The following is a 16039-nucleotide window of genomic DNA, read 5'->3' as shown; positions in this document are numbered from 1 at the left end:
GACCCTGTCCCTTCAAGTCCAGCATTGGCAGCCCACCCCATTTAATAATAATGATGATGATGGTGATGATGATGATGATGATGATAATAATAATAAAATTCAATAATATCAGCCAGGCATATTGCTATATTATCCTCAGGACAACTCTACACAGAAGCTACCATTATTATCCTCATTTTAAAGATTAAGAATCAGGGGCACCTGGGTGGCTCAGTTGGTTGGGCGACTGACTTTGGCTCAGGTCATGATCTCGCAGTCTGTGAGTTCGAGCCCCATGTCAGGCCCTGAGCTGACAGTTCAGAGCCTGGAACCTACTTCGGATTCTGTGTCACCCCCCCCCCCGCCCCTCCCCCACTTGTGCTCTGTCTTGCTGTCTCTCAAAAATAAATGTTAAAAAAATTAAAAAAAAAAAAAAGAATCAGAGGCTAAGAGGGTCACCTGGGTGGCTCAGTTGGTTAAGGGTCTGGCTCTCAGTTTCTGCTCAAGTCATGATCTCACAAACAGTGAGATCAAGCCCCTCCTTGGGGGCTGTTTCTCTGCCTGCTCAATCTTAAGATTGAGCCTGCTGAAGATTCTCTCTCTCCCTCTATGCCCCTCCCCACCTCACAGGTGTGCATGCTCTCTCTCTCTCTCAAAACAAATAAATAAACTTTAAAAAAATCAGAGGCTAAGAAAAGTTAGCAACCTTGACTAACGTCAAATGGCTAGGAAGTGGCAGACCTATCACTCAAATCCCGATTTCACTGCTGGGCTCGTACTCAATTCTGAGCCCACCTCCCAGTATTGTGCACACAGTTCAGCATTCTAGTATTTTTCCCTAATTAAACATTTCATGCATTTTCCTATGTTAACAAATATTGGCACAATATTTGCACAAAGCCTCTCCAGGTCAGGGTGAAGAGACATCTCTGGATATAGCTCGGAAAGAGGGGGAGAGGATCCCAAAAGGGAACCTGGAGCTCTCCTTGGCACAGCTCTGTGCAAGGCCAAGGAATGAGGGCAGGGAGTGAGCAGAGCTGACAAGTGAGTTGTAGGTGGAGGTAACACAGGACCGCCTCAGAGGGGAGGGTGAGGTTGGAAAAGCTGCCACTAAAGGAAATGGGACAGGAATAAGGCAAGAGCACTCAGGTGACTCAGGAGCATTGCGTGAGCACATTTGTGCTAAGATTACAGTCAGGAGGGTGGGTAACACTTCTGATAATAAGAGAAGGTGCCAAGGAGGGATGGGCAGGGAAAGTAGGAAACAAGCCTCCATTCTTCACACCAAGTGATGAATTCACAAATAGCCACATGAACTGTCAGTGGTGGTATCAGCTTGTGCTCAACAAGGCTGGATGAACCTTTTCCACCTGAACACGTGGCATTGTGCCCATGGCACTCTGAAGTTCTTTACCTGACTTAGCACATGACTTGTGATGGTTTGTTTATGAGTCTGCCTTCCTGAGAGGGATTGTGTGATATTCGTCGTTATCATTATATGACCATTAACAACACAGAGCCAGGCCTGTTTTGCAGAAACTTGATGGTGCATCATTGCTAGATGGCTGAATGAGTGTCTCACAAATCTTCTGCCTGTTCTCGTGATTTCTGACTTTGCACAGCACTTTCATAATGACTGCGCCCTATGCTTTAGGTATCAAGCTTGACTGTCAGTAGAGCATAAGCTTTGAGTGGTGATGGATTTGCATTGATCCATTCTCACACTTTTGTCATCATGGAGGACAACAGCCTGTCACCCTAAACCCATGGTGAGGCTAGAATGGTTGCTCACATGGGGAGTGAGTGAGGCCTTGCTTCCATACCACACTAAGAGAGCTAACAGCACTCAGATTTGCATGAAGTCATACACTTTATTTTTCCCAGGGTCTTGCTCCCTCTGTCCTCCATGCTCTGTCCTCCCACCAATAGCTCATCTTGTCTTGTGGATTCACCTCTTACTTCTGTGCCCACAACTCCTAAACTTGAATCTTGAGCCTCTGTGGAGACCTCGCTGCTTCTAGACACATGCCCAACTGAGCTTGTCTTTCAGTCTTCTCCATCTTCTTTGCCGGTTGATGACATCATTATCATCATCATCATAGTGCCAGCCATGGTGCCAAGCATTGCATGGGCATGATCTCATTTATTCATCTCCCAAACCCTGTGGTTATCCCGACTTTAAAGAGGAGAAACCTGAAGTGTAGAGAGGTTGAGGTCACATGGCAGAAAGAGGAGAGCCAGGGCAGGATTTAAGCCCCTGATTCTCTGATCTCAAAACATCCCCATGCTTCTAGCTACAAGCCACACCACTGCAACTTCACTAGGCATCACAGCACCAACTCATTCTCAATACACCTTCCTCTGTCAAGTTTTCACTGACTACTTCATGCCACACTAACTTCCCTTCTCATGCTCTCACTTAATCCAGTCACCTGTGCTGCATATTTTATCACTGGATGGAGCTCTCTGTGATCTCCTGTATTTGTTTTATCTTGTCAGCCAGATTACAAATCCCCCTAGACTAGGATTTATATCCGATGCTTTTCTTGATATTTCTTTGTTTCCAACACAGTGCTGGGTACAAAGTAGATGCTCATTAAATCTGTGTTGCCATGTATTGTCTTTAACCTGTGAATAAGGTTTCTGCAGACTACCAGTCCTAATGACTCACAGTTTGACATGATACTCAGGTGACTCACTAATAATTTGGGGGGAACTGAGTACTACATAAAAGGGAGGTGTGTGTGTTTGTGTGTGTGTACACACATGCACGCAACACTCACGCAGTCATGCTTAGATAAAGGTGGACCAGATATAAGAATCTGGAAAGGCCTGAAGAGTTCCCAAGGTATATTACACCACACCACACTCCCAGCATGAATTACTATGTCTTTTCACTCAGCCATTCAGCACTCATCCAGTGCTCATGTCAAGCCCCTGTGATTAACCAGGCAATGGGTTAGATGCATACACAAAAATGAAAGACATTCCTGTCCTCAAGGAGTGCAGCTTCACTTTTGACTGGTGATGGACATCATCCTGATGGTGTATTAAACATGGAGTCTGTTTCAGGCCTAGCTGTGAAATCTTCTCACCAGTTCGTTTTCCTCCCCCCGTCTCCCACCAGCTCCCCATGTGGAAATGTGGCTCCAATTTTAAAAGAGAAATCAGTGGAAAGTTAGAGTTAAATCTGTTGAAATTCGCTTGATCAGCTTTGCTGCCACACTTCTATGGCTTAAACTGAAGAATACAGTCAAACTTCAGCTAATAAAGTTGAAGTGTTTGCATTTAAATATGATGATTTTTAGCATCTTTTAATTTCTCCCCAGAAGCATCAAGCTTCCAAATGGTAAAAGTATCTTCTCCTCCCATGCTTCTCATTGTTCCTTAAACCAAGATGGTTATATTGTCTTGGTTTTTCAGATACGCCTTCACAAGTTCATATTAGAACTGTTCTTGTTTGTCTGCAATGACAATGAATCCTAAAACTGCTTTAAAAATATAATGTCCACTAAAAAAATTACCAGGCATGCAAAGAAGCAGAAAAATATGACTCATAACCAGGACAAATGTCAATCAATATACTAGATCTAGAAATAACAGAGAGATTGAATTAGCTGACAAGGACCTTAAAATAGCTATTTTAAATATTATAAATATGCTCAAGAGGAGGTAAAGGAAAACATGACCATAAGAAGAGAAATGGAAGATAGAAAGAAGATCCAGTGGAACTTCTAAAGATGAAAAATATAACATATAAATATTGGACAAAATATTGCACTATAACAATATACTTTTTTTTTTTTTGGTAAGAACACATTCAGAGACAATGTTACATATTAAATACATCAAAGTGTTTCCCTATCATGGAGGAAGGTGAATAGGAATGGGTTGCAAGACAAAAGTGAGGAAAAACTAATTGATTAGTTAATTAATTTTTTAAAAAGGGGCCTGAACCAGACCTATTATAATAAATATCATGAAATGAGAAATATGATTAATTAACCCTAAACACTCCAAGGAACGAAAGAAGGAAATAAAGTAAAAAAGTGAGACAGATGATGGGGAACTGAATTTTGGGGGATGACTAGAAACACCTTGTGAGCAAGATCCAGTCAGACCTCTGGAGCCCAAGAAGCTGAGATTAAAACAGTATCAGGCTAATTATAATAACTAATATTTATGTAAAATTAACTATGTGCCAGGCATTTTTCTAGGTACTGGCCAAATATTAACCCACAACCTGGTAAGGGAACATTCCACACAAGCCTTGATGTCTCTTTAATCAATGGAGAACAATAGTAGATTTGTGTTTGAGTGAAAGGTTGAGGCAACAAAATGCACCAGGACTGGGGCTGAGATTCCTTCTTTGAGAGCTAAGGGCTCAGTGAAAACAGTGAGGACAAAAGTTGTATTCAAATGAAGATTATGAGGTACTTTATAGAGGCCACTACACAACTGAGTGAGAAGAAATCTTAGGTGACATGTAGCCCAGGGGTGTTCAAAAAGTTTTAAGCAGAGGACACTACATGCAAGGTAAAGTGTTAAGTGGGGATCCAATATACAAAATGTACTCATGGGGTAGTTTTAGGTGAAGAGAGGAAAGCCTAGCTCTACGCAACACAACCTCCTCATCTCCCACACTATTTCCCACCATCCTTCCCCCCATGCCTCCTGGGCCACCTCTCTACTTTATAGAGCAGGGGATTATGCCCCATAGACCTGTTCACAGTCAATGTTCATGTCTTCCAAGTCACTGCTGACCCTATCCCTACCCGTGCAGCTGTGGGCAGGAACAGACCAGGCATATTCCCAGGATGACTGCCTTAAAAAAAAAAGGCAAAAAACCAACTTTATTGAGATATAATTCACATACCAGAACGCTTGTGAAGTGTACAATTCAGGAGTTCTGGTCCAAGATGGAATGTGGGAAGACCCTGAACTCATCTCCTCCACAGACACACCAAATCTACACCTATTTATAGAGAAATTCCTCTTGAAGAAGAACTGAGGGCTGACTGAAAGCTTCTGCACAACAAAAAATAGACCACACAGAGAGTGGCAAGAGAGAGGGGGACTTGGTGACCAAGGGAATCCCCACTCTGACTCTGTAAACTGCAGTGGGAAGGGATAGTACTGAGGGACTGTGAAAAGATTAGTCTGCCCTGGAGCACAGAAAAAAAAAGCTGCAGTATAAAAGAGCAACTGGAATATAAAAGAACCAGCCCTAGAACCTTGACAAGTGGCAGGGGAGCTGCTGGAACTCTCTCCAGGTCCCTTGTAGCAGAGAGTGGATGGCCAGAACAGGAAAAGCCTGATGACTGAGAGCTGTGGGTGGCCAGCCCTAAGTACAGAAAAGGTAGACCAGAGATTTGTCTGAAATTCCCCAAATAACAGCCAACTAATTGAATGTCAAAGAAAAACCCTGTTCAAAATTTGATGCATGCACGTTTTCCTTTTGGTGATTTTTCATTAGGAACTTGACGTCAATATGTTGACATTTAAAAAGGCAATTCTGCGAGGCAGAGCTGCAGGGGAGGATGCATTTCTGAGTCAGACAAGAGTCACTTGTTCACTGTAAGCCTCAGTTTTCTCATCTGTAAAATAATGGTAATGATATCTACTTTGCAGGTGGTTGTGAGGATAGAAAGAGTAAAATTGCCCGGCATATGCCTGAAGTGCAGAGGATGCTGGGTAAGTGGCAGTTGCTAGCGATATGTATGTATTAGTATCTCCTAGTGGTTACAGCATACCAGACTTGGATGTGAGACTGGCTCTACTGCTCCATTTCCCTATCTGCAAAGTGGAGATGATGATGATGATAGAACCTACCCCATATAGTCATTTGAGGGTATCCAATGAGGTGATCTTACCTGATGCTTACTGAACATTCACTGTAGCCAGGCACTATTAATTCTTAGCACATTCCACATACCTCAGTCCTTCAATAACCCTATTCAGTAGGTACTATTACTTTCTCCCATTATAAGTCTGAGGCACTAGCCCAAGGCTACTCAGCCATTTGATGGAAGTGTTGGTATTTGAAAGCAGTCTACTTCCAGAGTCCACATGCCTCACTATTATTCTAGGTTGTCAAGATTTTAACACAGTGCTTGGCACAAAAGAAGTCCCCAATGCACAGTGCCTGGCACAAAAGAAGTCTGCAATGCACATCAGCTATAGTGATTGTGAAATAAAAACAATATTACTAATAAATGTGCTTTGGTAGCTCTGTTGGGCTAAGGAATTTGATAAATCCTTAACTTTTAGCGGAGGATAGAGGTTGGGTCTTACCTATTTTTGTATCTAAGAATACTTAAAGCACAGTGCCTAGCTTAGAATAAGGACTCAATAAGTGGCTGGATGAATAAATGAGTTTTCAAACAGATATGCTTATTAATATACACCATGGTGGCCCTTTGGGGGAAAGCTGCTGTTGCCTGAGCTATAGTTGGATCAAGCCACATTTGACCCACTTTGCCCAGCCCTTTGCTTCCCAGGTCACAAAGCGGCCATGATTCTCATAAACATTTTAATTGGTCTGCTCTCATTATACAATCTTCATTCACTGGCTCCACCCCTCTCATTGCCCGGTTCCAGACAACCACACCCAAAACCCTGGTCCTCTCCCTCTCTACATGCACACTTGGCCCATTAGTCTTTAGGCTTTTCCACACAAAGGAAGGTTCCCTCTCCAACATGCACAAGACTGATCTGTTCTCTGCCTACCAGTCCTGTGCCTGCTCCCTGGATGACTCAGACATCCCAGGTCACCCATATCTCTGTGGCTCTGGGTATCAAAGCTGTTGAATTCCTAGTTTCTGGTCCCTGGGCAATCAGAGCCTCCAACTCAAGATGGGGCCCTGCACTTGAAAAGGAGGAAGAGCTCCTCACCAACCTATTTGAAGTCATCCTCTGTGGGTATTGACAGAAACCTCCTTGTGCCCTTGGACAGAGCCCTGGTGCTCTCTCCTCGGCAGCTCAACAGCCGGGCTGTCTCTAGGCTTCTTCCAAGAGCTCAGAGATGGGCTCAGCACATACAAGCACATAGACTGCACCAGGCTTTGTCATACAGGGAATTTCTACATGAAAGGCCTGAGTCTGCAATAAACGTGAAGCTGTGGCAGATCTGGTCTCCCTGGAATGGACTAGAGACTCCTGTGAGTGAAAGCTGCTACTGGCCTCTTTCCCTAACTAAGAAGAATAAGAACTTCCTGACTGTGACCCAAGTCAGGTATACAGATATGCATGCCTGGAGGCTGAGAGCAGCCTAGGTATGGGGGTCAGGGTGAGGGTGAGAGCCAATAGCAAGCTGGACCCTGGGTGAAGCAGAAGGCCTCCTCCTGCTGTCTCTATATGTGACTCATTTCTAGGTGTCACTTGCCTCAAGATTCACAGCCACCCCTTTCTTCTGCTTGCTCCTCCTGCTATCTGCAAATCAACTTCCATTTGCCTTCTTTTTCCCATACATATTTTTTTAGCTTTCCTTCTACTAGTGTAGCATCCACTTCCTATCAGAAAAAAAGCTGATCTCCTGTTTTCTTCCATCCCCTACCTCTCTGACCTGAGTCAGGCCTCCAGGCCTACTGAGCATGAGACAACTCCAAATTCAAGGTCATTTTATGTCAACTGCCATCTTTCCCTGGCCCCATGGCCCATACCACCACTCCGATATACATTTCCCTCCCATGTCAAGACCACTCTCTGTGCTCAGAAAGGGCACTAATCAGTTTGTAAGCTTTCTAAATACTTGGCCTTTCATCTCATTCCTGTCTTGGACCAAACAATTTCCAGCCAGGCTCCTAGGTTGTCCAAACTCAGAGGAAGAGAAAGGACAGGAAAGTGTTTAATTTCTGCCTCAGAACCATCCTCTGAAATAAGTCCAGATACATGAAGCCGGGGTCAGTGAGAAGACATTTTTACAGAGGGGCTTCCTTCCAAACATTTCTCTAGTGGGAACTGTGCAAGACTGGGACAAGAATGGTTCAGAGGTCTAAGACATGAGCCAGTACGTTACTTGTTCTCTCCATGTCGCCCTTTCCACTCCCTACCTGTGCACATGATGGCAGCAAAGACCCAGCACTGCCCATAGCGCACCGGCTGGCAGCCTGTGGCATGCCACTGTTTCAGGATGGCCACACTGCCGGTCCACTCTGCAGGGTTGATGCCATCTAAATAACTCTCACTCCAGTTTCCATTAAGCACCCCATTGTCATCGTTGCTGTTGATCTGAAGAGAAACCATATATAGAACCATTAGAAGCATTCTTTTGCTCAGCAAGATGCGATGTGTGGGCTGCTTTGCAAGGTCTGTGGGCCTGAGACACAAAGGACTCTTCAAACTGGTTTTACCTGGGAATTTCCAGACCTGCTAGGGAAGTGGTGGGGGTAGGAAACTGGCCATTCTGACTTGTTTCTACTGTTAATTAGTTGATCATTCTATTTCTACTACCCCCTGCAAAGCTAGAGGTTGGCTCCAAGAGCTCTTAAAAATACCTCAGAGCAAAGGAAATTTCGAAAAAAAAAAAAAAAGAAAGATCAGTTCCTAAATCAAAGTTATACTCAGCCTTTCCTGAAACATTAATTTGGAATTAATGAAGGTAATGGCCCACACCCAGCTATTTCAGAATTCAGCTGAGAAAACCTGTTACCCATATTTTTTCATTAGCCTCATCCAAACTGGCTTTGCCAGAGGGTCCCTGCTCTCGACTCTTCACCCCACCCCCATTGCAGGAGACAACTGTCAGGGGGCACCCCCCAACACACACAGCTTCCTCCCTCCCTAGACATACCCTGGGTGGGCAGAGCCAGACCCAATCTCACCATGGCACACACCACTCTGCTGATGTAGACGGGGCTTCCCCGCAGGGCACAGTCTGTAGCTGGATCAATCTGGAAGTTCAGACTCTTGTCTAGTAGCTCCAGGCAGATGTCTATGATATTCTCTTCAAACTATAAGAGAGATGCAGAGAAGCAAGGCTCCCATGATTGGCACATGTAGATATGACAAGAAATTCATGACCCATCCCACCCAACTCTCCAATGGAGTGGTTTGCGGAATATGATCCCATTTGTAAGGTAACTGTGTCCAGTAGCACAGACATAAACTGCCTCCTAAGCAGGTGCAGGATCTCTGAGCTCTGGTGTCCCAACTCACCCAGTTTGTATGTCCTACAAATCAAATCGCTGGGGTTCTTTCCAATGAGTCTGACTGGCTAAAAAGTCAGTTTCTCCCTCTTCTCCTCTCATTCCTGGAGCCTATGGGATGTTCTTGATAAAACCACGTTGCCTCATCTTCTACCTCCACTTGCTACCCCAACTCACCATTGGCAGCTACTGTTGAGGTACTGGCATGAACTAGCCATGGTACCTGTGACTCAGTCATGCTCTGGAATGACTAATAGTGTGTGAGTGATGGAAGCTTCCCACCCAAAGCAGGCTGACTTGTCCTTCGGGCTTGGTGTGAATGACATTTTATCTGAGGCCTTCCCTGACCCTGAGCCTTTAATGTCAGTTATAATGATGGAGCCAAGCTCTGTCTTGCTTGCCTGAGCATATACTCTGTCTGTCTCCAGCTGTCCTTGTAACTGTATGCCCCAGACCTGGCACAGTGCCCAGCACATAGTAAGGACTCCATGCATCTTGGTTGAATGAGAGTAAATGAATGCATTTATCCCCATGTAATATTCACACTGGACAATAAACAGGATTTAGGAACTTTCTCTGACCTATCTTCCCCAGGGGAGAGTTTAATCAGTTCACTTTTCTGCTTTAAAATGTTCAGAGGCCTCTAGACCTTCAGAATCAAAACTCTAACCTCCCCTAACAGCTACATAAGACCCTCCCTGATCTGGCCCCTTGTACCTCTCCAGCTTCATGTCTCAATTCCTCCTGCTTCATCATTTTGCTCCAGCATTACCAGATTCCTTGTAACCCTTGCAGCAGACCAAACTGTTTCTCACCTTTGTGTTTTTGCTCATGCTTCACTCTGCCTGGGGTATTTTCCCCACCTTTCTTCACTTGGATAACTCAGTTCAAGCATCTCCTTTTCTAGGAAGCTTCCCCGATGACTCCATTCCCAACCAAGTGCTCCTCCTCCGGGCTCTCAGAACATCCTGTGCCCATCTCAGTCTTTGCATATCCCACTGCATGGTAAGTAACCTGCTTATGTGACTGAGTCCCCACTATACTATGAGCTCAGGGACAGCATTCAATTCATTTTCATATCCCTAACATCTTGTACTCTGCCTGATATTCAGCAGGTGTTTGATGTAAGTTCACTGAATAAGAGACAGGAAGAAAAGGAAGGAGCCAGGGCTCAAAAAAAAGCAATTTCTCACTTCTGTTGCTCACAGATGATGGTAGGTTCCTGTCTACAGGGCCTCTCTGGATCCTCATTTGCCTGTGCTGAGTGAGGGGTTGGGGAGGTCAGTTGGTGCCAGTTGAGGCTGCCACGTCTCATCTTGAAAATAGCCACCTCAGGAGGCCTACGCTGTGCCTGAGACCACATGTGTTGGAGTTCTACTTGGGCAAGTCCAGGAGAGGGACTCATATCAAACAGACACAAGACTCCACAAAGGATTTCCCAGCCAACAGCCATCCGGCAGCCAAGACTAGTCTTCCTCCCACAGTGTTGTGGTGCCGGATCCCAGTCTTAAGAACCGTCTTCCCTGGCCTGGCCCTGGACTTCCTGGAGCACCTGTTGTAGGCTGAGCTTTATGTGGGAGGCAGGCCTTGCAATAAGGCAGGAGTTGCAACACATTCCGATTAATGTGATGCCATTTTTACAAATACAATCACGTTTTAGAATATGCAGAAGAAACAAAACATGGAGGAACATACACCACTCTGGTGATGGTGCTTAGCATGCCCTTTGTGTTCTAAGTACCCATTTTTAATTTTTAAAAAAAATTTTTTTTCAACGTTTATTTATTTTTGGGACAGAGAGAGACAGAGCATGAACGGGGGAGGGGCAGAGAGAGGGAGACACAGAATCGGAAACAGGCTCCAGGCTCCGAGCCATCAGCCCAGAGCCTGACGCGGGGCTCGAACTCACGGACCGTGAGATCGTGACCTGGCTGAAGTCGGACGCTTAACGACTGCGCCACCCAGGCGCCCCTAATTTTTTTTTAATGTTTATTTATTTTTGAGACAGAGAGAGACAGAGCATGAGCAAGGAGGGGGCAGAGAGAGAGGGAGACACAGAATCTGAAATAGGCTCTAAGCCCTGAGTTTCAGCACAGAGCTCAACATGAGGCTTGAACCCATGAACCACAAGATCATGAGCTGAGCCAAAGTCAGATACTTAACCAACTGAGCCACATAGATGCCCCTAAGTACCCATTTTTGTAACATTTCCTTGTAAAGTTTTTAAAACAGCTGTGTATTACTTTTATAATGAAAAGGATATTGGGGCACCTGGTTGGCTCAGTCGGTTAAGTGTCCGACTTCAGCTCAGGTCACTGTCTCACAGTTTGTGGGTTTGAGCCCCACATCAGGCTCACTGCTATCAGTGAGGAGCCAGTTTTGGATCCTCTGTCTCCCTCTGTCTCCCCCTCCTCTGCTCATGTGTGCTCACTCTCTCTCAAAAATAAACTTAAAAAAATCTTAAAAAAAAAGGAAAAGGTATCTAATCAAAACAAACAAAGATGCAATAGTAACCGGGAAGGAAGTACATCACTGCTCATTAACATTGCTTTTGGCTGAGATGTTCAGGGACAAGTTTCGTCAGTGTGACGCAACTGATTCTAGGGTCTGTGGTCTAGATAATGAAGATGAAGTGGGAGAGGCAAATGGGGCCCAACTGGAAACAGTTTAACAAACAACAACCAGGCACTGCCATGGCCATCCTCATTATTGTCCCTTTGTCCTCATCATCATGGTCAATGGAACTCCCTGGTGGGTGCCTTTAGCTGTCCTTCCCCCTTAGATCCTGATGTTCAAATCAGACATGATCAGCAAAGAATATCCTCCGACTCATTTAGCTCCCTGGAGTGTCATCTCACACTTTGATGTTACCATTTGTCTGTTCTGGGTGAGCCCTGCATGAGAAGAACCCTCCCACCTTGCTCCTGCTCCCCACTTCCCACAAGCCCAGGGCCTGGATGGGCTATGAATAGGGCTGAGACTTACCTGTCCATAGTTCCAGGGACACGGGCGGATCCAATTCTTGTTCCCTTGGTAAATGAAGCCGTAATCATTCACGACATACTCCTGCCTCTGGGGCTCACTGTCCAAGTAGACAGAATCCCCTAGGAATCAAAGTGGCAGGACACAAAGCAAAAAAGTTATCATTCCCTTCCTACCTCATTCCCATCCCCAGAAGGCAAAGTCCTATGGAAACTGAGCTCTGGGGATGGCCCTGGGTGTCACCAAAAGGGGCAGAAGAGGAGGTTTCTTGGAGAGACCCACCTTCTACAATCCCTCAGCACCAGCAGCAGGTTCAATACGAACATGAGGTTGAATAGTGAAAATTTACCTTCAGTGGAATTTCTTGGTTTTCAAAGCACATTTACATCCTGACCTAATTAAGGGTGGAGGGAACAGGCTCAGAGTGGTAAGTAACTTGTCCAAATCACATGTAAACACAGAGTGAAATTTGAACAGAGTCCATATGTCACCATATTCCATGATTTTTCTGCTACATTCAACTAAACCTGACTGGAAAAGAGCAAACCAGAATTTAGGGGTTGGCATTAACCTCCTCATGCCTTTTATAGGAATTTAACCTAAGGACAGCATTTAGGAAGTACACAGAGATTTGGATGCTAAGCTGTTTATTTGAGTACTGTTTGTAACACTGAAAAGCTGGAAACAACCTAAGTGCCTGGTTCTGGGAGCTTGTTAAATAGCCATGTCCACCACAGAATTCTGTACATACACGATTAATGTAAGATTACAAAATTGTACATATAGGCATCGAAATCTACACGTGATATGTTAAGTTTTAAATGGGTTACATAATAATGTTACAGCATGAATTGACATTTGTTTAAAACATATTTATACCAAGGATTTTGAAGACTATTCTATAAGATGTTGATAGTAATTTTCTTTTTCTTTTTGCCTGTTGGTATTCTCTAGATTTTTTGGAATGAGCACATATTGCTTTCATGATATAAAAAAAATTTTTTTTTAAGTTGAGAATGAACAAATAAAGGCCATGGGAGTAGGTGTCCTCTTTGCAGTGTCCTAGAACAATCTGGAAGGCCCACCTAACTTGTAGGTGAAAGTACTCTCCTCAATTCCTCAGAGGCAGCCTCAGACTCAGCCTGCATGGACTCTGGTAGAGTCAGACTCCTAGAGAAGATCCATTTTAATGAGGTCTTGCACCAGTGTGACCAGATCTGCAGGTTCATGTTTGAGACCACACATATTCTCCTCACAGCAGGGGCTAGCAGTGGCCAGCACTGCAGGGTGGGGGTCCCTAGCCAATATCTTGGACATGGTGATGGGGTAGCCACTGATCCTGTCTTCAGGGCCTACCAACCCCTAGCCCCATATTGAGTCTTCTGGGACCTGGATGGGGCACAGCTTTAAAAAAAAAAAAAAGGCCCTACAGTGATTACTTTCCTCCTCACAGTTCAGGAGAGGCCTAAGTACAAGTCTGAAACCCACAGTCTTGGAGGCCAGGACGTGTGTGTGTGTGTGTGTGTATACAAGAAAGAGAGATAGAGACAGATAGACAACTGTCCTCCTTGACCCAGTGGTGGAGCGTTTTCATACGGCTAATGGGTAAGAGCTCTGGGCCACTCAATGACAGGGCAGTAGGAGGTGGTTAGAGATGCTAGATCCCAGCCAGGTTCTGGTATGACTCACATAGCCCCCTTAGAATAAGGTTGGAGGAGCAGGTAGAATGAGAGGGAGGAAGGAGAGAGGATATCCTCCAACTAGAATAGGACTGTTGAGTCTGGCCTCTGCTCCAAAGCCTACCAGACACATTCTCAACTCTCAACTCTTCCTGCCCTTCTTCCCACTCTCTCCTCCTGACTTGTCCTTCATTCTGCCCATACCATGTCTGTATGTCTGTATAACTACTCTGCCCTCAGGTGGATTTAGATTACAGGGATCGTAGGACAGGTGGTACTGGGATATTCCATATATCTTTGTCTAAGACAAACACTGGAAACAGCCAAGATACCCATATATAGGAGACTAGTTAAAAACATTTGGTAGTCCAAACAATGGAGTAATTGTAGCCATTAAAAAGAACATATTGATAGGAAAATATATTCAAAGTTGAATTGTTGAATAAAAAAAGCAAGTTAAAGCATGCTATGTACTATATAATCCCACTTGTGGTACAACTGTATAATCACACACATATGTATATATGCATAAATACATATTTGATTAAGCATGGAACAGTTTTGTAAGACTACACAAGAAAATGCTAACAGAATTTTCCTCTGGAAGATGGAACTTGGAGTTTGGGATAAGGTTTTACTTTTCACTTTATACTTTCCTTCCTCCCTCCCTTCCTCTTTCTTTCATTTTTTCTTTCTCTCCTTCATTCCTTCCTTCGTTCCTTTGTTCCTTCCTTTCCTTCATTCTTTTTCTTTCTTTCTTCTTTCTTTTCTTTACTTCATTCCACAAATATTCAATGCAATACACTTCTTATTCTTAGAATGAAAAGACTCAAGTTAATTTAAAAATGTGTGGTAAAGGTAGATGTTAATAGTGGTCAAAGTTAATTATATTAGTCTTCTTTTCAAAAGTTTATTTTATTGGGGTGCCTGGGTGGCTCAGTTGGTTAAGCGTCCAGCTTTGGTTCAGGTCATGATCTCATGGTTCATGAGTTCAAGCCCCATGTCGGGCTTTGCACTGACAGCTTTCTGCCCTTCCCCTGCTTGTACTCTATCTCTCTCTCAAAAATAAATAAACATTTTTTTTTTACTTGAGAGAGAGAGAGAGAATGAGCAGGGGAGGAGCAGAAAGAGGAGAGAGAGAGAATCCCAAGTGGGCTCTGCACTGATAACACGGGGCTCAAACTCACAAACCATAAGATAATGACCTAAGCCGAAACCAAGAGTCAGACACTTAACCAACTGAGCCACCCAGGTGTCCCAATAGCTTTCTTTCTTTCTTTTTTTGATGTTACTTATTTTTGAGAAAGACAGAGACAGAGCATGAATGGGGGGAGGGCAGAGAGAGAGACACAGAATCTGAAGCAGATTCCAGGCTCCGAGCTGTCAGTACAGAGCCCAAAACAGGGCTTGAACCCATGAACCATGAGATCATGACCTGAGCCGAAGTCAGACACTTAACTGACTGAGCCACTCAGGTGCCCCTCAATAGTTTCTTTTTAAGTAAAGATGACTTTGCTCATGTTTTCAAAATTCTAAATAAGTAAATAGCAAGTTCTTCCTGCCTTGTTTCTGGTGCTTGGGAGTAGATGCTGAGTGCATACAACTGGGAGGTTTCTGGTAGTCAGGGAACAGGGGTCTAGAAATGACAAAGGGGCAGAGACAAGGGACCCACACACAGACACCCCACCTTACCTGGGCACCAGGGATTGAAGAGCAGGATGAACTCCCCAAGCTGGTAGGCTGTGACAGACTTCTGGAAACAGTCAATATGAACTTTCAAGAGATACCGACCCACGGCTGCTGTGGGAGGGGCACACAGGCTCACTTCCAGGGAGCTGGCCCCATTGGTCTCCAGAGAGGCAATCCATGGGCTGGGACCATGATGACCTGCCAGGCTGAACAGGGCTCGAGTCCCATTGGACAAGTCTGGTAGGGGTCCTGAGAGGGAAGCAGAACTCAGGCTCTCTGCAGTAAACTCTCAACCCTCCAGAATCTTCCTACACACACACACACACACACACACACACACACACACACAGCCCTCAGAGGTCCTCACCAGTCTCAGCCACAAAGATGATATTGTCCAGGCCTGGCTGGAAGCCCCGCTTCCTGAAGTACAGAGTGATGTTGAAGGCCTGGCCCCGGCGAACCAGGAGTCGGTCAGAGCTGATCTCCTCTGTGTGGTGCCGCACGTTGTTCCAGGAGCTCTGGAGGTCTGTGAGGGCCACCTCCAGCCCTGCAACAGGGCAGCCA

General features: G+C 44.8%; 1 protein-coding gene across 1 annotated transcript in view; it reads right to left on the bottom strand.

Annotated features, from left to right (window-relative positions):
* Positions 1-16039, bottom strand: part of TGM5 (transglutaminase 5) — a 30393-nt gene that overhangs the window by 8268 nt on the left and 6086 nt on the right. Inside the window, exons 2-6 of the mRNA XM_047075215.1 lie at positions 15843-16022; positions 15479-15724; positions 12111-12229; positions 8802-8930; positions 8031-8208 (exon numbers count right to left, since the gene is read on the bottom strand). Coding sequence (XP_046931171.1) covers positions 8031-8208; positions 8802-8930; positions 12111-12229; positions 15479-15724; positions 15843-16022 — 852 coding nt within the window. The remainder of the gene's footprint in view (positions 1-8030; positions 8209-8801; positions 8931-12110; positions 12230-15478; positions 15725-15842; positions 16023-16039) is intronic.

Source organism: Lynx rufus, unplaced genomic scaffold (assembly GCF_022079265.1).
Source record: "Lynx rufus isolate CCGP_SWC_20201006 ecotype Redwood Valley unplaced genomic scaffold, mLynRuf1.p SCAF_13, whole genome shotgun sequence".
Taxonomy (NCBI): domain Eukaryota; kingdom Metazoa; phylum Chordata; class Mammalia; order Carnivora; family Felidae; genus Lynx; species Lynx rufus.
This window is presented reverse-complemented; position numbering and strand designations above follow the sequence as displayed.